The following is a 26950-nucleotide window of genomic DNA, read 5'->3' on the forward strand; positions in this document are numbered from 1 at the left end:
CTTACTGTCTTCGTCAAGATTAAACATGTCAATGTTCTTATAAACATTCTTTTCTCCTTGCAGTAATTTTCAAAGATTTTGTGGGTATGCTTTCAGGTACACCTAAAATCAGATGTTTATTCCAAAATATTCTACAGAAGACCATGCAGGCACTGTAACTTAAAATCAGCTTCAGTCTGAACAAAAACTTTATTTCTTGTAAGTGTATTCTAGAGCCACATTCATCTGACAGTCGGAAATCCTTCCAATACTCACTCTACACTTATTATTCAGGCTTCATTTTGCTCCACTAAGCAAAGACATATCTTCTGGGTTCCTGTTTCATGGTAGGCTCTTCAGATTACTCTAATAACTCTTCTCCACAGCTGTTCCCACTTTGAATCTCTCCTCCCCAGGCATTAATGACTACCAGTCTGTGACAATCAAATAATGACTTACAGAATCATGTAGAGCAGGACAAACACTCTACTGTTTTTCCTGAAAATACCTCACCAAGATGCCATTTTCCTTTTTCATATTCTTTTCTTTTTTTCTGCCATATCCTCTCTTTGTAAGTGCTAAGCCCCCTGGGAACCGTGGAAATCAACCATAGTAAGGAATAAGGAGTATTTGTGGCAGGCAACACAGGAACTTCATCACTCTGAGCTTCGCACTTAGTCAATAGAGATCATTATGCATTTCAAAACTGCTCTGGAAGCCACTTATAACATGAATCTCACTTGGCAGGTGTCAGAATTTCTTACTCATTTACAGATGAAGCTTAAGATGCTTCTGGAGTCAACTATTTAGTCTAGACATTGAAAGATAGGGAAGATTTTAAGTGCCTTGCACAAAACCATCTAATTCTTCTCGTACAATTACTCATTTTCACCTTCCTAATGGTTAATATTTTTCCATAATTAGAAAATCCCAGGGATTAAAGTAATTATACTTACATTAGTTACAGAAGCATTACATAAAACTAGTCCCAGTGCTGATCACTGAAGCCTTCTTTGAAGAGCCTTATGCAATATCGTACCTTCTTTTCCCATGCCGCACATGTCTACCCACATCAGTTTCATGGCAGTATTTTCCAACTACTTGGAAATCCAAACTCTAACTCTTATTTTCCCTGTAGTACTATATCAGTGCTTAACAAGCCTGGAGAGGGGAAACCCAGACCAAAATTGCCTGGAGGAGAGGGACCTGGGTGTGTTGGTTGACAACCGACTGAACATGAGCCAGCAGTGTGCCCAGGTGGCCAAGAAGGCCAATGGCATCTTGGCTTGTATCAGAAACGGTGTGACCAGCAGGTCCAGGGAGGTTATTCTCCCTCTGTACTCGGCACTGGTGAGACCGCTCCTCGAATCCTGTGTTCAGTTCTGGGCTCCTCACCACAAGAAGGATGTTGAGGTTCTGGAATGAGTCCAGAGAAGAGCAACAAAGCTGGTGAAGGGGCTGGAGAACAGGCCTTATGAGGAGCGGCTGAGAGAGCGGGGTTTGTTTAGCCTGGAGAAGAGGAGGCTGAGGGGTGACCTCATTGCTCTCTACAACTACCTGAAAGGAGGTTGTAGAGAGGAGGGTGCTGGCCTCTTCTCCCAAGTGACAGGGGACAGGACAAGAGGGAATGGCCTCAAGCTCCGCCAGGGGAGGTTTAGGCTGGACATAAGGAAAAAATTTTTCACAGAAAGGGTGATTGGGCACTGGCACAGGCTGCCCAGGGAGGTGGTTGAGTCACCTTCCCTGGAGGTGTTTAAGGCACGGGTGGACGAGGTGCTGAGGGATATGGTTTAGTGTTTGATAGGAACGGTTGGACTCGATGATCCGGTGGGTCTCTTCCAACCTGGTTATTCTGTGATTCTGTGATTCTGTGATATTTTCTGTATTTAGGGAAAAGATAATAAAATAAATTCAATAATTCCATTTTAAAAATATGAAAAATATCTGGGATCTAATATTTACTTCCATTCAATTTTCCTCTAAATTTGTTTGAAAGGAAGCATACTATAGAGACATGGTCTGTGGATAACAAGGTCACTCACCCACACAAACTTGCATTAAAGCATATTCATTGTTTATGCTATTCTCCAGTATTACACTGCCATACCTTAAACAACATTTTCTGTAAAAATCACTCAAGAATCAGTCTAAAAGTCCCTCTGATAAGGACCTTACTGTCAATTTTATGGTTTCACACATAATTAGCTTTAATCCTCTGGGACCAAAATTATCCAACACTGTCCTTACCTTACTTAAAAGTTGTTCTTCTACTTTAGTTGTGTTCTTTTCTACTTCCATACCCTCCTTTGTGCCAATCAAACTGTCTTTGCCTTAATATTCTAAAATCTTCATCTTTATGAAGACTGTTGTTCAGCACACATAATTTTAAATACTTATCTAAAGTACCCAAGTAAGGCAATAATCCAAGGTCACTAATGAAGAGGCTAAATAAAATGAAGGGATGAATCACCTCTTGGAAATGACTCTTCATTGAGTGGATAGGATCTTTGGGACAGTTTAGTTATTAACTTGAATAAAAATTAGATCTTTTTCACCTAGAGCCACTTCTATGCCAAGAAATATTTGTTTTGGCTCAGTTCCAAGATTGAATTACATTTACTGTTGACTTTGTCTGTTCTTGTTCTTCTTCATAACTTTGTACACAGCAATGGTAGACTTTAGCAGTCTGTTTTTATTTACTGGCAAGATTTACCTCATCTTTATTTTTACAATTTGTATTTTATTACTATTTGGGATATCCATGGTGCATTACCTAAATAAAATTTCTGAGGGATTTCAGAACTTTTCCCTCCATTCCCAGTGGGAAGGTGTATTCCCAGTGCATTCCATTCCAATAGATATCATTAACTGGGATGAAAACTTTGAATTAGCAAGCCATCTTTTCCTTAGTGCCCATTCTGCTCTGTATTTAGCTGTCTGATCCTGAGTAGTTTAATTTATATAACCTATTATCTTTCTTAATTTCTCAGATACCTGTTCTTTTGAAATTAAGCCTCTTTCAATAAACAATGTTTATACAAAATGTATTGACTTACTTAAAACTGAGTGAGCTCACAGCTAGCATCTTTTGGTATCTCATTATTCACTCCAATAAAAAAAAGTACATTTAATAATAATAATACAATTTCAGCTATTAAATACCTCAGCAAGCTGCAGAGAGTTGCAAAGAAATTAAGATCCTTGGAAAACAAAGAAGTCTATGTAATGACTCAAGCAGAGTGAAAACCTATGTGCTTGTGCTTGTATTCATAACTGCTTTTTTCAATACATGCCTGCAGGTTAAGAAAGATCATTATGAAGAAACAAAGATAGTGCTTATATTAGGATGTTAAAGCAGCACCACAGGACATTTCCTAGTACTGAAATACGGTTGTCTATGGCATTGAATTCCTAAAATAATTTTTGCCCGGACCAAATTTGACTGTCCCAAATAATTTCTAGGCACAGTTGGAGAGAGTATGAATCATGAAGTACTGAAAATAGGCAGGTCTGGTATGACTAGATTGTACCAGCTTTTCAAGAACAAGCAGATTATGATTCTTCAGGCATAGCAAGTCAAAATTCACAACTGCATGGCATTTACTACTCTAAAGCTCACAAGAGCTCTTGTGTTTGGACAAGAGCTTCTGCACGACAAAAGACTGACCAAGGGACAGGACAAGGACATGTAACATAGATTAGTCTGCATCCACTGCTTATATTTAGTCTTCATTATAGCAAATATGGCTCGTATTGGGATCATTTCAGTGGTCCAGAAGAGAGCAAGGTGTGATTTGACAGTTAAAAAGTGTAGTGCTTAAGTTCAACCCTTGGTCTTTTTTTATTTAGTAATGTACACATGTCCAGGGAGATTTTATTCCCTGACCCAAACAGCTTGAGCTAATCTGTTTCAAAAAGACTAGAATTGCTCCTAGAAACATGAGAAATATAAGGTCTGGATACCAGAACTGGAATAGTGTCCAAAGTTCCACACAGGTGCTTATAATTTTCAGGTACAATTTTGAGCCACCAACATATTACATGTATCATTTTTCATATCAACTGTACAAATATGCAGAACCAGCATTTTACTAGTTATCGCTGATCTCCAACAGCAAGTTTATTCCAAGCTGCTGGGTTTACTGAATTTATAATAATCTAGCTGTTTCTGCATCAGTCAAGACAAAAGAGTCAAAGGGCTGTGCTCAGAGAAAAGTATTGCAGGGAGGAAGAAGAATATATTAATTGCCACACACAGTAAGAGTCCTTGATGAAACATATAATTAAAGCAAGCAGGCAATGCCTTCATCAGCATTTTCTTGTTCTAGCAGATAATACTACAAATTTGTCAAGCAAGCATTCACAATTCTTTAATCTATGAGCAAAAGATACTTTTTGATCTGCTGCTTCTTAGCCAGTTGAATTGTATAGAGTAGAAATAGCAAAAGGGTTCATTGCACTTGCTGAAACAGAACCCTGCATAGTATGTGATGGACTGAAACTGCCACCTTTTTTGTCCAGTTCCATTGCACTTAGGGACTAAACATATAAAACAATTGACGAAAGAAAAGGCCTCAGGCTTTAACTGAAAAGTAAGTCAAGACTGCATGTGTTACTATCTGGTGATGGAAATTCTTTTCATAGATTACTTATAATGACACGTATAGGCACCAACTAGGGTGAATATACCTTGATGCTATGTGCTATTCAAACATGCAGTAAGAGACAAGAAAAGATTTCAGTGCAAAAATAATAGACAACTGAATCACAGTGATACATAGAGAAATAGAATTATATAAAATAATAATTACTTCTTGGCTTGTGACAGAAATCCTCATGTTCCTGTTGAACAAACTGGTAATGTGTACACTTAATGGTGTTGTGCAGAAGGACATGACAGGATGCCATACAAGCACAGCATTGAGTCAGTGCTATGTAGCTCAGAACAAGAAGTGGTCTGAGCACCCAGGGGATGTTTCTTCTACACATGGTTTATCCACAGGAAAGTCAGGTATCTTTGCTTGATAACAAATCTATGAATAACTCAGGAGGTTGCCCACGTGCGGGACTAGGTGCTTTAGTACTATTGACTTTCTATAAGAAAAGTTACGTTCTATCTAATATGTAGCCTGTAAGTATTTTTAACTCATTATTAATTATTTGTAAACTGTTTATAACATTAAAACAACATGTGATTGGAAGGAAGTCTGTACACTCAGGAACGTTGAGGAAACTTTTCAATTGCAGAGATTATACTGCGTCAAAAATCTTGCTATGGGCTTTCAAATACTACAATATTTTAGTGATTAAAACATTTCAGTCCAAGTCCTTACACACAAAATATTCACAAACTAACCGGCTCCCCAAGATACGTAATTACTTGGTATGTTGTACCAAATACATGTTAGATTATATTTAAACCCAAAGCAATCAGTCTTATTATTTATTTGGTAAATTCTGCAAGCCAGGCAAAATGCTGATCTTTGAAGTCAGAGCATCTTCTCACACACCTATGTAGATTAACAAAATTGTTCCACCACAGATGTCACTATCACTGGTTTTAAAGGACAGCAAAAATAGCCATTGAGCATATTGAAGTCTATCCCATGGCTTTCCAGAGATGTGCTGTGTAGAAGATAAAGCTGCAACAAATTCCAGTAACAGAAAATGACAACGCACAAGCCCCTACTTGTCCCATTTTGAAAAGCATCTTTCATTAAAAAAACACTCAACTCTTCCCCATTTCTTGTTAAACATTTATCTATTTTTACAGAGAAAATAAAAAAGGAAAATGGTATAAAAATATTTTTCACACTAATGCAAAGAACACACAAAATCCCTCTCAAATATTGCCATAGTTCTAGTTCTGAATTTTTCTACAAAGTCCTCTACAAAATTGTGAAGTAATTACTCATTTCTTGCTTATTTAATGAAGCTAGTAGCACCTCTACAATGATCATATCGAAATGACATATTTATCTAGCCAGAGAGAAACCATCATCTTATGGGAAGTTATTCACAAGATTGATCTGAACAGCCATTTTATGAAGCAAATTTCAGTCATTTCCACTTCACATATTTAGGACAAATGACTGATTAGAAATGAAAATGCAGTTTTGAGTTACTACTGTATTGCTTGGTTTGCTTTTGTTTAAAATTTATCACTGCCTGAAGAAATATTTACTCCCTTGAGATCACGTCACTGTGTTCTCAATTCTGATTTAAGTACAAATTCACGCCTTGTGGTTCCCACTGAATTTACACAGACAACTCAGGGAAGGACCCAGTGTTACACTTCCCACACAGTAACAGGTTGTGATCATCAATCATGAAGGAAGACCATAGGTCTGGGAACCAAAATAGGTGCCATGATTAACCTTCACCACAGTATACCAGCTTTCAGTCCTTTGGTTCCCTGTTAGTAAAATCATATTTAATTTGCAAACCATTCCAAGGTCTATAGATTCCATTTTCTGAAGAGGATCTAGGGTGTATTAAATACCGAGATGTAGAAATTGTATCACTGGAACAGTTCATCTTAAGCACTACTGCTGTTTTTGCACTTTGCTTCTCTTAATCCTATACTCTTATCTTTCTCCTTCACCTAGAGCTTTGATATTCTGCTTCTTCCACTCTTGCTAAGAGTCCTCTTAGCACGTATATCCAGTCTGCGGAGAGTTCACTCTCACCCTTCATTGTCCATCTGATAAAACAATCTGTGGTGAAATTGCTACAAGTGGAATTACGCGGTGCTCATGACTTTGAAACAACATCCCAGCTAGACAGAGAGGGCAGGGAGAGCACCGCCAAATCCAGGCCACTTTGTTCCAGACTGTCTGCAGACAGAGGATGGCAACACTTCACTGTTTTAAGGACTGAGTCTACCTTTGGCCCGTGTTCTTTATGGACATGACTGCAAAATGCTGAAATGCTGCTTTCTGGAAAGAAACTTTTTGATTTAATGCTATGCACACACAGACATTGCCTCTTCTCCCTCAAAACACCTTTCTTTTCAGTTATATGTTAAAGCTTAGGCTCCTAACACCTCAATGAAGCCATGCATGTTGCAAATGTCAAATGAACTCTCTACTTTTTGTAGGCAAACACACTGTAAGGTTCTTTTGGGCCCATGCACATATAGCAAACAGATCCTTTGGGACTTGCATGTACATTTTAGCTGGCAGCATAATTAGGTCCCATATGGTTAATGAAATGTAACGTGTCAGTATTTTGTAGGCTGAGACTTGTCACACGGACGTGTTGGATGTAACACCCACTCTACCAACTGTTCAAGAGTAGAAAAAAATAAAATCAGTTAAAAGCTTGTGTGTAAAAAAGAAATAGGAATCGGCCTTTAAGCTTTCAGTTTTCTAGGCTTCCTGTGTCCTCTGTATTTCTGCCTTCCTCGGGAATGTCTGCCAATCAAGGCACTTCTCAATAATGTTTCAGAATGTCTTCTCTAAGGGCACAAACCCATGCATGGTCGATAACACGTGTACACAAATGACATGTCCATGAGCTTCTCTGCCCAACATTACCAAACATCTCTAAAGAACTGATCCTCACAACACTTCCATTACATATCTGAAATGTCTGTATTTGGTGCAAATACTTCATACACTCATTTGTGTCAATTTTTAGTCTACAAAATTATGAACCACTATAAAATCATTAAGGAGGCCCCCTTGCAGATGGCTGGAGGAATGTACTCAGCAAGCTACAGAAGGGGCTACAGTCTCCTCCAAAGTAGCTCTGATCTAGCCAGTTGTGCTGAGCCACTAGCTGAGAGGCTTAACCCCAATTTGTCATGTCCCATGCTGTACTTTTTCAATAGACTGATCAACTTGAGCCCAACGCTGTGATAGTACAGCCCACTGCAGCCTTGGTAAATCTGAACAAGTCTCTCCATTTTAAGGCATTGGCATGATTTCTACAGTTTCATCAGGGCCAAAATGGCAGTCATGGAGAGAGCACAAGAAATCACTCACTCAGTGTCTCTCACTTCCATGTTCATCATCCAGACTCCCTAGTTCATTAGCCACCATACCGTCTTGCTTTCCAAATGCAACACTTTCAGTTTTCTAACTGCCTAGTACTGGTAATTTAATTCGACTCCCACTCCTGACCAGAGCAGTTGAATGAGGCTAGAAGAAGAGACAGTACTATGTTTCCAGCCTGCAGAGAAATAAGCTACCCAAACAGCAAAGGTCAATCCACAGCACAGAGATGAGGACATGTTCCCACACATAGCGTGGCTTAGTGTGACTTATACACCATCACATGCAGATGGAGAGGCTTCAGCATTTGCCTGACACGGTCATAACCAACCATGCATGACTAAGAGGCTTTTCAGCATGTTACCTCCTGGGTCAGCACCATTTCAATGTCTATCCTCCCACAGGCTTGAAGGTGCTTGAAGGCACTGTCTCGCCCTGCCTGAAAAGCCTGTCCACAGCTGCCATAGCAGAATCTGTCTGCATGAACTGTTGTTTGAATACACATGAATAATGCATAGAGCTGTAATAAAATCAGCTTGGGAGTAGGGGAAAAAGGACTATATTAGCCTGGGTGATTCAGACAGTTCTAGTTAACAGGCGAGAGGCTGAAGGGAGAGAAAGTTTGCACAATTGCTGAAACAGTCAAATAGGGAATGGTGAAGGAAAAGAGAAATTGTTAAGTCCACAGGTCAATTGACCTTCATTTCTTCAGTAAATATCTATAGCAGTTACAAGTGTAAAGCTTACACTCCTTGGTTGAATCTTACATAGCTTAGCAGAAGTAACACAATTCCTAGCCTGTCCATGTCATTGCATAAGTCCAGCTTCTCTTCCGAATCCAGGCTGTACAAGATGCTTCATTCTGAACTACTTAAGCATGCTGATGTTTATGCATTCATATAAGTGCATCTGGATTTGGGGGAAAAAAATAAAAACTCCTCCATAAAAATTATGTCTGAGAGGACAAAACCTTTAACCTCATATACAATAAGACATAGAGCATCTACCTATACCTTTCTTATCACCAGGCATGGGGTTGCCAAAAAACCCTCGATTTTCTAAATATCCTATATAGTGGGCTTTCACGGGAGAGAAGCAAGCAGAGGGAGCATCTGATCCAGCTTCAGCATTTTCTGGATGCCTTAAATTTGAACTAGGCTCATACTTTCCCTTTAGGGAAAGAAATAGGTCAGACAAATTGCCTGTCTTTTTGCATATAGAGGAAAATGGGCAAGGTGACTTCACTTCCACAGCACCGTTGGAAGGCGGGGGAAAAAGAAGCTTTATATATATATATATAACCATGTCTGGAGAAAAATAAAAATCTTGCATTGGAAAGATAACATGAACAGTCTCATATTTTCACTTCTGGGCATATACCCAGATCTTTTTCAAAGATTCTGTTAATCTGAGAAGGATTTGGGTCCTGCATTTTTTCTATGGTACAGACAAAAGAAGAAGAAAAAAATCCTCACCTATCAAATGCAACCTTAATTTCTGTTCTACTCATAAAACCAAATGAGCAGCACTTGCATATTTTTATTAATTTTCCTCCCTGGACTTCCTTGGAAATCTATGATAAAATTCTCTGATGTGCAAAGCCGGTATGGAAATAGGAAAGGAGCTGAACCTTGCTGCTCCTCCTCCATCAACAGAAGGTTTAATATCCCTTTCCAAACTTCTTGGGTTTGCTCCTTTTCCATATCTAAATATAGTTCCACTCACTTGCTGTCAGGGTGCATCTCTGCCACCTGTTCAGTACAGCTCTGACATCACAGCCATCTACAATACTTTCTGCAAGCCAAGGAACACCCTCAACAACATGTCAATGTGCTCCCTGACTGCTTGCTTGTTTTGCTTACAAACGCTACCTCTGAGGCAAATGGCTGGAGAGAAGTTGAATGGGACATGTTTGGCTCTTCAAGTGCAACTGATATTTTGGCCAAGAATCCTATCCTACTGTAACTGAGAATGAAGCTGGGTTTGAAGATTGTTGAATCTGATGAAAGTGAAATAGAGGAAAAAATTCAGCTTATGTTTTCACCTTCAAGGCTTTGCTTACAAATGAAAAATATCCTGTTTTTCACTAAATGCTGAATCTGCAAACTGAGCAACTGTGATGCGCAAGGCTTTAAGACAAAACAAATGTACAATTATTGAATCGTATACATAGTTAGAATCAGATTTTTTTTAATGAGAATCTGGATCTTAAATAACTTTAGGACACATCTGGACTAAGTCTGGATTCTACAGGAGAAAGAACTTGAAAAATAGTGAGCTCTGTCTTCATTGGTTGATAGTCATGATCACATAAATCAAAAGTTTTAGAATTTTTCAGATCAATGCATCCTATCTTATTCATACAATTATCTTTCTGAAATTGTTTGGTAATCTAATTTTGGCTGGGGAGAGGTAAGAGGGCGGAAAAAAGCTAAACCTCACAAAGGGAGAGAAACAAGGAGTCAATGTAACCAGAGAAAAAGAAAGTAGGAAGAGAAAAACAAACAAACAAGCAAACAAACAAAACCCCCCAAAACACCAAACATTGAGGAAGGTGAGATAGTAAGCCAAATGAGCAAAGGATATGTTACAGCAAGATGTAGGTAGGTAATTGTAAAAGGGAAAAATAACCAGTACATGTTTATAGGCCATCATTGTATTGATATGCTAATACAGTAAGAAAAAGTCAATCTATGGAAAACAATGTCCTGCATGACTGCAAGTTGAAGAAGTAAATGGAGTACCTATCCAGCTACAAATCAGAGAGAAAAGGGTGCATGATCTTAAAAATGCATATGACAGAACTGGAAAGGTTTGTACAAGATTTATAACAATAAGTTAACATCAGAAAAAAAACCACTTTACAAAAATGATGGGAGTACTACAGTTTAGCAAAAAGAAAGATTAAAACAATGATTTACCAGCCCCCCCAGTTATTATTTTTCCAATTTGTCTAGTACATATTTCACTTCTAGCAATAGCCACTCTCAATACTTTGTTTGAATGCCCTTAGACAACATAAATGATGTTATATGGAGGTTTCTACATATGTCACCTGGATGACATACGTCTGGCCAGCCATAAACACTGCTAGACACACAACAAAACAAAAACCAAATCAAACTCCTTGATTAAAGGAAATAGTAACTGTGGCTTTCATCAGTCAGCATATTTAGAATGATAAGTTAAATAACATAACTTTTAAAACAAGGCTGTGATTTATGGATGAGTTTGTCTCAAAACTTGGTTCCCATGATAGGTTGTATCTGTTCCATTAATAACCTTCAAAATCACTTTTTTAACATATACACATACAATGTATTTATAGTTAGTACTCTGCATTAGAGCATGGCACATCTCCACATGATACTGAGCTTGAAACCAGATTTTTGTAAAACGGATGCAATGTTTTTGTCTGTCCAGTGGCTTCCAAATTTAAATTAATCTACTCATTCACCTCTAAGATCACCATCTCCTGTATGACTCAAGAATCATGTAGGCTTTTTTTCTTTCTTACCTTTCAGAGAAATCACAACTTAGCTCTTTTGAATACAGTAAGTGGACTTTTCATGACACAGGGTTAAGTGCCAGGGCCAGCACTTGGGTCACAACAAACCTATGCAATACTACAGGCTTAAGGGTAAATGGCTGGAAAGCTGCTTGGCAGAGAAAGACCCGGAGGTGACCTGGGGGTGTTGGTCAATAGCCAGCCGAATATAAGCCAACTGTGTGCTCAGGTGGCCAAGGCAACCAATAGTATCCTAGCTTGTATAAGAAATAACATGTTCAGCAGGACTAAGGAAGTGCTGGTCTCCCTGTACTCAGCACTGGTGAGGCCACATCTCAAATACTGTGTAAAAATTTGGCCCCTTGCTACAAGAAAGAAATTGAGGTGCTGGAACATGTGCAAAGAAGGGCAATGAAGCTGGTAAGGGGTCTGAAACACAAGTGTTGTGAGGAGGGGCTGAGGAACTTGGGGTTGTTTATCTGGAGAAAAGGAGGCTGAGAGGAGACTTTATCACTCTCTACAACTACCTGAAAGGAGGTTGTAGCAAGGTAAGGGTTAGTCTCTTCTCCCAGGTAACAGGTGAAAGGACAAGAGGAAATGGCCTCAAGTTGTGCAAAGGGAGGTTTAGATTGGACATCAAAAATTTTTCACTGAATAAGTTGTCAAGTATTGGAACGGGCTGACCAGGGAAATGGTTGAATCACTATCCCTGGAGGTTTTTAAATGATGTGTAGGTGTGGCACTGAGGGGCAGGGTTTAGTGGTGGACTTTGGCGTGTTAAATTTACAGTTGGGCTCAATGATCTTAAAGATCTTTTCCAACACAAATGATTCTACAACTCATGATCTGGGTAAATATCATAGAATCATAGAATAACCAGGTTGGAAGAGACCCACCGGATCATCGAGTCCAATCATACCTGTTCTGCTCCTTAACTATACACAACTATTCTGATTTGGAAATGACATGGATTTAAGTCCTACACTATTGAGCTACCTACAATATATTTTTGATACATAAAGTTACTGACAAGTGCAGGACATCTTCCTTTTCCTTGTTTAGATAGGAAATTAAATTCTAGTGTCTGGTAAAGTCCTTTCACACCTGACATCTTAAACCAGCACTCTGGAAAAACGGGTTCTCATCCAAAGCATTCCAGTGAGGTTGGATTGCTTTCTTCTGTCTCTCCCCTTCTTCCTAGCTCTCATCATAACAGAGCCCTGACTCCCCAGAATTCTCTAAAACAGGATCTATATAAAGGAATATGAAATAACAAGTCGGGGTTTTCTTCTCACATCAAACTGTACTAACTGCACTTTTTACTTTTAAATCTAGAAAAAACTAAAAATTCACAAATTTGTCATTTAAATTTCCTATTACTAGGTAGCATGTACGGCAAAACAAAAATCTACGATTTTAAGAATAAGAAAGAAAAGTAATACAGGAGATGCACAAATACCACAACCTGAATAAAACATCCTTTATCAAAACAGTCAAAGAACATTAATATGGTGTAAAACTTGTAAAAGTTGATTCCTTTTTGTATGAAGTTTCCATTTGACTTATAAGGTTACATTTTATCAACTATTTTAATCTAACCACCAGACAAGAAGGTTATTTGGGCTGATTTCTGAATTTTATTATAGCTTTAATTCACTAAAAAAAATGTTGTTATTTTAGCTTTTGATTCTGACTTGGGATAAAAAATGCTTCAGAATTAAATTATTCTTTTTAATTATAGAGAATATCTGTTTTCCAGCCACATCTATAGCATGTATTCTTTCATCTCACAGACAAAATATCAAAGATGGATGCAGGAAAATGAACCACCCTCACTATCCATGATCATCTCGTAGCGTATATGAGGACTGTCTTTTGTAAAACTGATCTAACCCAGCAGGCACTGTGCAGTGAAGCACACTTTGTTTCCTGAGATATTTCCAAATGTTATAACTTGAAGAATACCTCCCTGACAGAAGAGGTGCACCCGGGGCACACAGACAAGAACTATTCCATTTCCAGGCCTAAGGGAAAAGACAAATTGAAGATGAAGCTGGAGGATGCTGGACTCCCACCGTCTCTTCTCAATGAAGGCAAGTTCCGTGACACTGTAATGTTCATTGAGTGGCTACAGAGCCTAAGTGATGGAAAAACGTTACATTCACTTAGCCGCTAAACGAAAGAAGCAAAGTGACATTTTGAAGATCCAAGTGACCCATTTTTAGCCAAGTTCAGCTTTTATCATTCCTTTCAAAGTGATTTTTTTTAAAAAAGCACTTGAAGAGTACATCCCTTGTTCACTTTCCCTTTGCTGTCTCATGGTATTTTCCCTAAAAATCTTCATTCCATTACACTCCAGAATATGCCCCTCATTTTGTATTTTTCTGTCAGTTAAGATACTTCACAGTGGGCGTGTCTGGTCAGAGCAGTCTGCCAGCAACAGTACAGTGCTCTCTAGTTAGTCAGTCGCTGCAGAACAAAATAAACATTAAGATGATGCTATTTCAGTTTTTAACCGCAGTATTCCAAGCTGATTGCCAGCATTTTCTCACCTTTCACAACTGTGATGCTAGGATACATATCAGAAATTGGGCAAAAATAAAGCCACCTTTGGTATAGGCTTCAATAGTCAAAAATAAGCAAATGCCTCAACAGGATAGGGCTAGAACTGGGTATTCCGTTTCCTGTTTTTCTCTCAGTTGAGAGAAATTTTTTTTCTACAACGTTATATCAAATTGTGATTATCCTGGATTCAACATTTATTTATGAAACAGTTTAAATGTCTCAAACTTAAAAGAAAGTAACTTAAAAAAATAGAAATAAAATATTTTGCTGAAGGGTAAAAATGAAACATTGCTGAAATAAAACATTCTCCAGTCTTTTCAGAATTACATAAAATAGAGAATTTTCAATTTTCAGAAACAAATTTTCCTTTGAAATTGAAAGTATTTTCATGGGCTAGCAATGACCTTTTTTGGTACATGATTTATATATGGGGTTTTTTTCTGCATATAAATCATGAAAAAAATATCACCTATGCTTAGGATAAAATTAATCCAATTTTAAATCCTATTGTCTTGTGAAAAGCAAGTGATATTTCTGACTATAGCATAGATATTGAATTAAAAGGAGAAAAATCTAGAGTCTGAAAGAAAATCTCCACTATGCCATATAAGTACAATTTGTTCCTAGCAGCAGGTTGAGGTCAACTTGTTGTACCTCTTTCATTCATTTCTTCATCCTATTCTCACAAACTATGACTAATTTTCATTTTGTTCTTTACTTGGTAGCAAAGAATGTCAGCAAAAATAGCCTTGTAACCAGGCACATTTGAAAAAAATATGAAAGCAAATGTATGAAATAACCTTTATCTACAGGAAATAAAAAAAAAGTTCTGCTTTTGTTATGCTTTCCTGGGTACATCTTAAGAAAATGAATGTGTACCACCTCTTTATATGCACTTATGATAATTTTGAATGGAGAAAAAGATACATCAAACCAAGAGAACTTTGAGAATGAGTTTGATCCAATGTTTACCTTGAGAGCTGTCTAGAGAAAATGTGAACAAAGTGGCTTCTTTGTTAAGGCTGTCTTCAAAAGTAATTCACACCTTTAACCGAGTGGAATGAAATTTATCCCTTGCCATTCCCAATAAATTTGACCTATTGTGTTTCAGTTGTACCCCTGTGCAATTCTGTTTTTCCAGCATACAGCACCTCCTCATTCCATCGAGAGCAGCAAAAGAAATGGTTTCCAATGGCAATGAAAATTGCCTTTCGAATTATTGATTCATATCACTCTGGGCAAATTTTAAGCACAAACTCTAAGGGACTGACATTTCTCCTGACTAGGAAGGCTTGATCCAAATGTCAGCTTAGTCAATGGTGGCTGGGGGGCAGGGAGGGGGTACTGACTTCAAATAGGCTTTCAATGAGGCCTTCAAAATGCAATGATGGGAGAAGAGAAAATTGTATATATTTTCTCTGATCTTTCAAAAAGAGCAAGGAATGCTTTCATTGCAGGTAAACAGACGATTCTTTGTCTCTTGCAGGAGATAGGCAGCTCCTCCATGGTTTCCCCAACTGTCTCTGATTCTTTGTGTTGCGGAGTGATTAAGCAAGAAAAAGCTGAGACAAAGTCCCAGGGGTGCTTGAACTGCATGGCTCATCTGCATGCCAACCATTGCCACCTAAAATCCAGAAAAAGGCACAAATTTTCCTCTCTAGACCCTTCTCTGTGTAACAGTTTTCCTGAGGATACTGAAGAGAAAGTTAATTTGTGCTAAGGAAAGTTTGTTTGGTATCTGTTCCTATCACAGTGGTGGGACAAAAACAAAACAAAACATGCCTGTTTTATCAGTCCATAAAGATAAAGGCAGTTACTTCAGGTTTTAAATTATAGGATCCTAGTACAAGGAGTTTTCTATCACATTTTCCCTCTTCGCCCACTCACTCCTACCTCCCTGCCATGCAGCATTAACATGGACATTAATGGGGCTGTGGTGTGACTTGTATTTCAGAACTGGTAAGGATTTTTTTAAAATGCTTCCAGATATTGGGTAAAAAAAGGGTTTTTTTCGTAGCCAGATCGGTTCACAATAGAGCCCTACAAATCATTAAATGCAAGGAAGAGTTGAAGAGTGTGGGAAGATTATGATGCTAGTGGCGCATGTCAGTCCTGACAGAGTTGAGCAAGTGGAGTAACGACCTAAGACAATCTAAGACTTGCAAAGATTTCTGATTGGCATACGTAATATACACTACAGTAAGTGGAGATAGCTGTTTCTCTATGAGAAATATCCTTCACTTGTTACTCATATTTCCTATTAGTTGGATTGTAGAAAATTCCTCCTTAAATTTATAAGAGCTCCATTAATAATAGTGTTTGCTACCTTGCAATTCGTAGGAAAAAACCCATAACTTTTCATGGTTACTTGTACACCTGGAGTCATCACGTAGATTAAATTGTAATGCTGGTTTTCAAAGGAGCAAATCTTACGAGTACCTCTCAAAATTTTTGCATATAGTAAACCTGGAAGTTTTGCATAAGGATTTAACCGTGAAACTTCAGATCAATGTATTAATCCAGTGCAGACATAGATGATTAGTAAGTGCAGAAGAAAAAGGTCAAGCAGCAAGCTTTTTATTATGAAGTTTCTGAGTTATTCCAGGCCTTTCTTATACTAGACCAAAAAAAAGAGCTATAACTTTATCTGCTGATGGAACTACCAAAGCAATGAAATATCCAATTTTTTTCTACCTTTTCTTTTCTCCCTGTCCAGCTTTGAAAGAGGACCCTCACTGTCCTTGAACAATCTTCCCAGAAACCAAAGATCATATTTTGGAAGAGTCAGTTGAATACATGAGGATTAGCTAAAGATAATGAATGTATATAACCAGAATTACTGGAGGCACTGAAAGAAGGTCCTCTCTCAATGGGTGGGCAAGAATCTAAGCTGAGAAAAAATTGCAAGGAGTGGATTTCAGCAATTTTTTTTCCCCTTTTTTGAAATAATATCTATGTATATTAAGACACTGAGTGTAGGGCCATATTTGGAATATTTACAATTAAACAGATGCTACAGTAAATTTAAAATTAAGTATAAATATAAAAGTAATATAAATAAATAGTATCTATTTTGCTTGTTTACTCAATTCCTTTAATTTAACATTCATCTATAGGAGTGTTTTGTGTATTTCTGTTCCTGGAAGGGACAATATCTGCCATAGTATTTTTAAAGTGTCCAGAACATCAGACATTGACACGTTTCAAAGAAATACCTTGACCAATTTCTATTTGTCTATCCCATTGCAAGTACCATCTTTTCTATTGTCAGAAAACATTTATGTGATGTTATTTAACTGAAGAGCTTATTTATCATCATGACCAGAATATGCAAATAGATTGTAGGATCATAAGATACCCAGAACATAAGTTTCCTGTTAGATCACCACAGAACACAGTTATGTTGGTGAAAAATGCTATGAATGATATGAAGCCTTAGCTATCAAGCTATCAACAAAGTACCATGTGTCTTGTTCACTTCAATACCAGCAGAAGTAGATACACGTTGTAGTATATGTATCTTTCAGCATTTCTCCTTCTTCACTCCAAGCTCCTCTATCATATTCTACACTTGCCTTGCCCATAGAAGCTACCTCCAGTATCAACCCTTGTGTCTCTGTTCCCTTCTTTCAATGCACAGTGCAAAGTTCCTCTGCCATAAGGTTAACATGCCATATGCTACCATCTGCTCCAAACAGGGTGTCCATGGGAAGTGGGAAAAGTAAGTATTCTCATTCTGTGCAGAATCAGACCTTGATACAAACTTGACAATTCCCATATTGAATATATGCACCCCGTCTCAATAACCAGAGGCATAAATGTTGTTTATAGCAAAAATTAGACGAGTCATCAAAAGTAGTCAACGTACAAAATCTTATGCTAATGTAATGCATCAGTGGTATTGTTTCTGACCACTTTGTTATTCATGCATATTTGTGAGGTGAAGGCTGCACATCAAGCCTTGCCAAAGGCATCAGCTGGCAAAGAGTACCTTTGCTACATGATGTGACATAGGTTGATTTATACAGTGTTATGCTGTTATATTAAGCTGTTAAAATATTCACACATGCAAAAGAGTCTGCAGTTATTTACCACCTCTTGTTATCATGATGGAAACATGATTGCAACAATCTGCATGTAAGTTTAAAAAAAAAAGCAAAAAACCTTCTGCACAAGAAGCTTTCTATGTGTTTCTAGGAGGATGAAGATCTCTACATACTAGCATTGGACCAGCAACACCCCAAGTACAGCTCTGAATAGTATGACAGCTGCCAGAGAAGCATACTCAGTGTGTGGGAAGGGCAATCTGCTTTCTATAGGTTGTAATCAAGCCAGCAGCATCTGTTGCTGTTCAGAAATGTCGCCACCACTACTCAACCTCTTAATAACGTTTTTCATTCCCAGATTGTATTCTGAGGCTTCCATTCTGAGTTTGCCTGCTTGAGTGAAGGTGACCCAGTGAGATTTTAAAATTCATCACAGAATCTAATTCCAGAAAACACATTAAATGGTGCTGTCAGTAGACAGAGACTGGTGAGACCTGCTCTTAAGGCAGTATGAAATTCTAGTCACATTCCACTCAACTCTGCCAACACAAAGAATAATGAAATCAGGTAAGCTTTCCATGATATTTCCCTTTAACCATATACTCATCTGAACACTGGGCAAAAATCTTAAGCTCTATTGCAAATTAGTAAAACAAGAGGAAAGTAATTTAGTACACAGTTCTGGTTTTCTGGGCACCTGATGGAGCATCAGTCTGTGAACAAGATTTCAGGAGACTTCCCTTGCTCACTCCCCAAACCAATAGCCAGATAAAGAGCAAGAAGTGGCTGTAATACTCCATGGAGTATCACAAAAAGGTCAGATATAGTTCTGGTCTCCAGGATTTGGGACAACCAGCGTTCAAATATTAGATACAACTACTTGTTTTCTAGCATTTGTGCCTCTCTACCTCAAACATTAAACAGGAACAAATTCTGATTCATTTAAAGTTCCAAATGATGCTTTAGCTGTCTTCGACACTAGCAGGATCAGATACCCTCTCATTACCCATTGATACTAATATAGTGAAAATGATTATTCTACATAAATACACTGATAACAAAAAATAAATTAATCTTGACTGAATTAAATGAAATTCACCTAGGAGACTCCAGAGTAAATACTTTTAGCAACAAGTGATTCTAGAGTGCACACAATCCTTCATGTCAAAGTTTGTTTTCAGCCATTACCATCGCAATACTACTTCAGTCCCATAGAGAATGTGAAATTATTATTAAGTAAAGTAACACTTTATACTGTTGACAAGTGACTGAAATAACTCCAACATTAAATATCATCCTGTATCTATTTGACCATATCAAAGCAGTTCAAAGGTATTCTTCTATGTAAAAAAATAACCTCTTACCTTCAGTATGTACAGCAGAAACATAGGTCCAGTTATAGCGCTTGACAATGTCCACCATAGCCCGTGCTTGCTGTGCATCAGATGGCACAACTCTCATAAAATATTTGAACAGAGTTTTGTCGCTTAGGTCCATGCTTGTGGCAGAATAAGCAATCTGAGGTATATTGAAAAGCTGCAACAAGTTCTGGACCTGGATAGCAACTGAACTAGAGCCAGGTCCAATGACACCAACAATAGGTTTCTTGGAGCGGAAAGATGATGAAGATCCATCCACACATCGCACCATCCCTTCCTCTTCTTCCGATGAAATAAGAGAGTCCCTTATAAACTCAATGCTCTGCTCCAGAGCCACAGCAGAATGCCAGCAGGAGTCCCTTATTTCACATCCTAGCGTTATATTTGGCAGCAGTGTGGGATCCAAATTAATTCTGTCAAGAGTATGCAGCATTGCCTCCACTCTCTGAATGCCATACTGCTCTCTTACCTCTCCACATTTCCTCTCATGAACCTTGTCAACAGTTGGTTGGTGGTGGACAGAGAATAGAGCTCCAATGATAATATCACCAGGCATGTGTGCAACCACCCTTCTTTCATTGGCCTGTGCAGAAACCAAAAGCCCAAAGTTCCCCCAGACATCTTCCTTCAATAACAGGATTGTAAGGAACAGCAAAAGGACCATTTTAGGAAATAGTTTAGGCTGGTAGAGACAACATGATGGAACAAAACCAGAGAGCTGGTGAAAAGCAGTTATCAAATCTTTTGGATAAAAGGAGCGTTATGCTGATGGTTAACCAGGAGTAGGCGTATATTCTCTAAGGAGCCATCATCATTTCCAAGTGGACAGCTATGCAGAGCTGCACATGTGATCATAATCCTCATAACCTTTAAAAATGAATAAAAAAGAGAAAAATCTTTAAAATTAGTTATAAATTCAGCTTGGTAATCTATTCTAAAATTACACCAATTCCTGTGGCTGTCACTGACTGTAATACACTGCCTCCTACATACACTTGTTTCCATTATTTTTTGAGCTGGAAAACTTCATTGCTCTTCAGTGTCTCACAATCCTAGGCTTGCACTTCTGCTGGTGTAAATTGCTGACTTTGACACTCTCATTTAAAATCTCTTTTGAGAAATGTTTTCAGAAGTACAAAAGACAGGCAAGTATTCAATTCCAAATAAGAAAGATGTTGCCATTTCAGACACTTTCTATATCATAAAATGCATATGTCACACTAACGTACCTTGAGTTATACTGTGTTATCAATTACAGAACTAGTAAGGTCTCATTGAAAACACAGTTTTTCTTGAAATCTTTTAAGGAGCATAGAATCTGGTTCTTCAAATTTGTAAATCTATTTTTTGTTTGTAAGGTACTACATAAAAAAATAACATTTAAAATAAGTTAGAAATGAGAAAACTGATTTTGTTATATTTTTTTTTTTATTTTTAAGTGGTGAATTTTTCAGTAGAGAAACAGCAGAGCAATGAAGTTCTTTTCAACTTGTTATATCCTTAAATTAAACATCTCCAATAAGCAATTTGACAAATCATGGTCATGTGGACACCTATACAGACTTCAGTGACAGAAAGAAGTCAACATAGAGACTAAACAGATGAGTTAGTGCCTAAAATATTTGACCTGCTATATTTGTATCTAGTCTGCAAAGTAGCAGGCACTCATCTTTGGCATTGATGAAAGACCAAAAAAAGAAAGGAGAAAAAACAAAAGCAAGGAATCAGCAAAGTATTCATATCTTTGGCTATGATTAAAGGAACTTGAAAACATACTTAAAAATATTCTGCACCTGGCAATGGATTTGCAGGGGAATACTTCTGGTTTTAAATGTACTGCTTGAACTACTGTTTCTCCAGTTTCTTGATCCCTGAGCACATTCAAGTGCCACCTACTGCTGTACACCTGCCAGTGGATCCATTGATAGTGCAGAAAGTTAAGCACTCTTGAATCTAGGAAAGTGCTGAGTGGGTTAGTGAACCACCTTCCCATTTTCATTATTAACAAAATAAATGCCAAATTCCAGGACAGAGCCTGATCTCAGTTTTACTGACATAATTTTTTTAATATAATAAAAAATAATATAGAAACATTCATACATTTCAGACTCACAAGTCATTTTTAGTCTATTAATAACCATCAATTATACTCAGATGTTGTAAAGTGAAATAAACCTTTGCTATAGGAAATCTTTTTCTATTTCTCCCAGATTCAGAATCTAGCAGTATTTTAATCTTGAATTTACCCCTCACAGCTAGGTCATTCAATACAGTGCTACAGAAAAATTCTTCCTGATTCTGAATATGAGACAGTCAAACTTAAAAATACTTTTGTGCTTGAGGTTAACCTTTTTTTAATCATTTGTTCATCTAGACACTATAAACAATTTACACAGAGAAAATCACGCAACAATTTTAGTGAATATTCCCAAATGAAATCCAAATCTTAAAAAGTGAAAATATTATATGGAAATGGTTTTGTAATATTAATTGCAATATTAATAGGTTCATATAATATTAATTTCTAGAAATAGAGAGTGTTAATAATGAAATAAAGTTCAGACAACTGTAGAACACTTCAAGAATTTTTTCTGTTCTGTGAAGAGTTAGCTTATCAATATTGAAACCCTTTGCCACTAAGGAATAACAGCAGTTCAATTCAGGTTAATTAGTCTCTAATTAACAGAACATCACTACTGCGTGTCTTCCAATTGTTTGTTCCGTGACTCTGAAAATGGTACTGTATAATATGCAAACAGTCTGAAGGATGAATGGCAGGAGATATCTTTCTACAACATCACAGATATTAAATTCCTATACCTCCAATTAATTTAATGTATTATCTATTTAAAACAATCTTTAATTCTTTACTAACTTATTAACATTTGAACACTAATAGTACTCTGCTATTTAAAACCATGGTTGCTTATGTTTCTGAGCTTCTCAAATTAAGGCTGCATGTAGAGAACAAAACTATATCTAGACAAATGTCAGCTCTGCCTCAGACTGTAACTGGATATACAATTAGGTGCCTTTTTATAACCTAGCTGCCGGTGCAGCTGCATATATACAAATAGAATGTAGAGGACTGGTGTGAGCTTGTGACACAAAATAAAAAATCTATTCCCCATCCACAATTTTAATTATGCAACACACTTCAAACTGTTTTCTGATAAAGTTTAACAATGCTCTTTTTGGTCTTATATCTATGGATTAAACAGTTTCCATACAGGATATACAATAAAGAGAGAGCGGGGAGCCATTTCAATCTTCTTCACTCTAAAGAACAGCTGTTTGTTTTCCTCTGTCTACAGTTGCATCTATCAGTATAAAATTACAGGGTAAAAGCTGATGTAAAGATGAAATTCTCTTTTATATTTCTGGTTCCATAATAATAGCAGATTTCATGGCTATAGGTCCAATGGCTCCAATGGTCCAAAATCATGTTCTGAAAGCAATCAAATCTTTCCACAATGTGGCATCAAAGGGAAAAGGGGCCAGGTGCAGACTACACTTGCTATAGAATTCATGAACTTTCTTCACATACGCCACTGTACTAAAGTAAAAGTCAATTTCCTTGAGGCTTACAAATCTGTTACTAATCATAGCAAGAAAATTGCTGATGTTTTATAGTGTGATACACTAGAACTCATATCCAAAGCATCTGAAGTCAATGTTTTCTGTGGGCTTTCATGATGCAGTGAAATTACCTGGAATTTATATTGGTATGGCTATGTGAGCCTGCTAAATTTCAATGGATTTGTATTTGTGTAAAAGAGATCTGGTTCTATGGGATTACTCTTGTTTTAAGAAATGGGAAGATCACAGAACAGTTGAGGCAGGAAGGCACCTCTGGAAATCTCTAGTCTATCCACCCTGCCAAAAGCAAGTTCAACTAAGTCAGGTTTCTCAGGTTTACGTCTACTCATATTTTCAATATCTCTCAGGATGGAGACTTCCCAACCTTTCTGGGCAAGCTGCTCCGGTCTTTGATCACAGTCACAGTAAAAAGCATTGCTTTTTATGTTTAAACAGAATTTTGTGTATTTCAGTTTGTGCTTATTACCTGTCATTCTTCCACCAGATACCACCGGTTATGTCATGCAGAGAGGTCATTAGGGCAGTTGGATAAGACTTTCTATTTTAGACCAAAATGACTAAGCAGAGAGTGGGTAAACTAAGCACACTAATTACATTTCCTGGAGAACATCTTCCTGAAAAGAAGATGGCCAAGGGAACTGTTCAAATACACAATTTTACTGCTATTCTGTCCTTAGAGAATCCCATACAAGTCACTCCACATTTCGATTACCATTCTTTCCTACTACTGGAAGCTTATTATTACAAGCAGAATGAGTACTAAAATAAAATTAAGCAAAATTTCATAAGCTTAAATATAACTTCTGTTTAAATTTTTAGGGATAACTCTAAAGGGAATTTGACATACTATAGCCTTCAGACTGAGAGCAGAGGTATAAGCAGCATCAAAGGCAGTGAATTCTTGAATACATGCATAAAGTATGGGAATTGTTACCCAATTAATAATTTATCTGCACTTACTTGTTTTCATTGATGGACAAGGAAATCAACATGCATAGCTCTTAGGGTCAAATTTCCTTTTCACACTGTTCAATTTCTTCAGCATCAAGGGAGTTATGCTTAATTTACTGCAACATAGGCAAAATGGAACCAGGCACTTAATTACTGCTCTATTGAGTTTCCTAGTTTATTCCAGGTATGCATCTAACAATAAAGTAATCCTGAAACCATGTGCTTTAGCAATACATGACAGACACTTTGATCTCAATCATCCAGTATACTAGCTTCACACTTGTAACAACTGCAGAAGTAATAAGGCAGAAAGTTAATTCTGCCTATCTGTCCTTTGCTCAGTCCTGCCCTATACAAAAATGTAAAAGCTACCCATATAACAGCAGGCACAGATCTGATGAAGCACTCAACATATTCCTATAACCTCTGCTCTCTCTGGCAGTAAAGCCTTTATGCCAGTCTCTGTCAGGAGAAATTCTCAGCTGTTCCTTCAGGGCAGAGTTCCAGGTACTTCATGTTGAGGTTTAACCGAGTAGAAAATGAGCATCTGTAATATTCCATGAAACAGCACACAATTCTTAAAATTATTTATTTCCACCTCAAGCGCAAGTCCATCTATAGTTGCGGTCTATACGGATCAAAAGAAACAGAAAAAGCCCTAATATTTAATGGAACTAATTAAATCTTGATAAAAAATAAAACTCTGAACAGCAATTCACAAAGGCTTGATTTTCCACTGTGTATGAGAGCTTGTACATGGGGCACATCTAACTTTTCTTAAGGACTTCTACTGCTGCAGGTGTAACTGTATTCAAAGCTTAAGAATGGAACCCTTTCCTACTGTGATTTACATTATTATAGCAGCGCCCACTAGCGTCCCCAGAGTGAAGGACCTGGCTTCTTTGCAGCTTGAATTCTCTTGGCTCTGTGGGTTCTAATCGGTAAAACACAAATCCAGCAAAATGAAGATCTTTTTTATTTAGCCTGTCTTGTATCAGGGAAAAAAAAAAATGAAAAAGAGAGGAAGAGTGACACTTTCATTAGGATTTCTTCTTTTTTATAATTTTGTAATTTTATGGCTTGTTTGTTCACAGTCTCTAAATCTTCAGGCAGATTTAAATAACAGAAAGAAAATGTCAGATTATTGAACCTCAGAACAGCACTGTTATGGAATGAGAGCTTATGGTCCAGTCTAAGAAAGCGCTTAGGAATATGCTCAGTTAAGCACATGAAGAATGCTATTAGTCAAATATATGTAAAGATTTATCTTAAGTTTAACATCTCTGTAAGGGATTTTCCAGATAAGTGCAATCAAAAACTCAGAGCACTAAAATCCATTGATTTGTATTGACAGATTTTATTTACATGCTATGTTTGTATAACCTGCAGCTATCTACCTGCTAATTAAATTCTTTCCAGGCATTAATTTACAGTACACACTGCAATTAATTCAGTGCCATCAGATATGAGATAATATATGTTGATGAAGATATGGATCAATTCAGTATATTCCAAGGTACTAACCCACATTTCACCATCAGAGACAATCAAAACTTAGCAAGCGGCAACTGAGTTACTGGTCCAGAGTCAGTCCTGTCACGTATCGCTCAGTGAAGATCTTTGGAGAGCAAAACATGGAACTACCTTAGAAAAGCAATTACATAAGAGAGACTTCTCAGTTCATCTCAGCAGGGATGAGTGTAAGGAAAACGTGTACCTGCTCATTTCTGCTGGCTATTGGCATTGCAAACACTGACCATTGGGTTCAATTTATTCTGGCAATCAAGCTCAATCAATAGAGAGGCTCAGTTTGCAGGAGGTCCCACAAACCCACTCCTCAGAGGTAATTCAGTTTGATCAAAAGAAGACCCTGAAGCACTCAAATAGTCTTTAGTTTAAAAACATTAATATGAACATACTGTTCTGTTTTGAGATTTCTACTGCATTTAAATTTTCTATTCATAAAAAAAAAATAAGATCAAAAAAATTACTCATTGCATTATCAGCTCTGTGAATTTCTGCAGGGAGTGGAAATAGCCTTGTACAACAGGAGAGCCTGTGAAGCATCTTTCTGTAATTCCACTTAGAAACAGGAATAAAGTAAGCAGCACAGAGTAATTTTAACCATTTGGCCAGAATAGACACTGAAAATAACAGATCAGTGTACTGATCGCATGCCTTCACAGAAAATAAACATAGAATCCTATAACTGTCAACAAGATTCTTAGCAATCTCAGGAAGTTCTTCTCCATAATATGCCCACACACATTCTTTCTAGTTGATGGAACAATTTTGATTTTAATATGTAGGTGCTTAACTTCCCAGTAAAACTTGCAATGATCTCTGCAGTTCTGCTAAATATATTACTTATTACCACCATCACCATAGAACTTTTACAGCGTATGATGCAGGAATGAATATCTCCAGAGTGAATTTAGCTGTAGTCTTAGATATTTTATTAATTAACAAAACTGTATGATACGGAGGACATGATCAAGAAAAGGCAATATCAACTCAAAACCCCACATTTTCTAGCAAGTCACAACTAGAGTGGTGCTACAGTGACATGCCACTACTTCAACTATACCCAAGAAATCTGTAAACATGTTGGCAGATAAAATTACAAAGAAGTCCAATGACATAGAGACCCCCAAAAATACTCTCTGATCACTTGAAATAATGATTAACCCTGGTATTCCTGATCACGTAGCATAAAAATTAGCATGCAGTTAAAGTATTTGAGAACGTGCAAAATATCAGTATGTGATAGAAGTGTTTAGGAATCCAGTAATAAAAAGTCGTAGAGAATAAAAGAGCCTGGCAGTTGACTTCACTATACATCTTTCTCTTTCAGAATTGTTTAGAGTGGGATATTTTCAAGAAAGTCCTCTGCTATTCTGCTTTTGACACGATGCCTCCCCTTTG

The 26950-nt window shown here is 37.3% G+C and overlaps 1 protein-coding gene across 5 annotated transcripts in view; it reads right to left on the bottom strand.

Moving 5' to 3' along the window:
* GRM5 (glutamate metabotropic receptor 5) overlaps positions 1-26950 on the bottom strand; it is a 262379-nt gene that overhangs the window by 231953 nt on the left and 3476 nt on the right. For all 5 annotated transcript variants that reach the window (XM_069883330.1, XM_069883331.1, XM_069883334.1 and 2 more), the window contains one exon: positions 19460-20341. In XM_069883330.1, the coding sequence (XP_069739431.1) occupies positions 19460-20138 (679 nt within the window). In that variant the 5' untranslated portion in view covers positions 20139-20341. The remainder of the gene's footprint in view (positions 1-19459; positions 20342-26950) is intronic.

This window comes from Phaenicophaeus curvirostris, chromosome 1 (assembly GCF_032191515.1).
Source record: "Phaenicophaeus curvirostris isolate KB17595 chromosome 1, BPBGC_Pcur_1.0, whole genome shotgun sequence".
Classification (NCBI taxonomy): domain Eukaryota; kingdom Metazoa; phylum Chordata; class Aves; order Cuculiformes; family Cuculidae; genus Phaenicophaeus; species Phaenicophaeus curvirostris.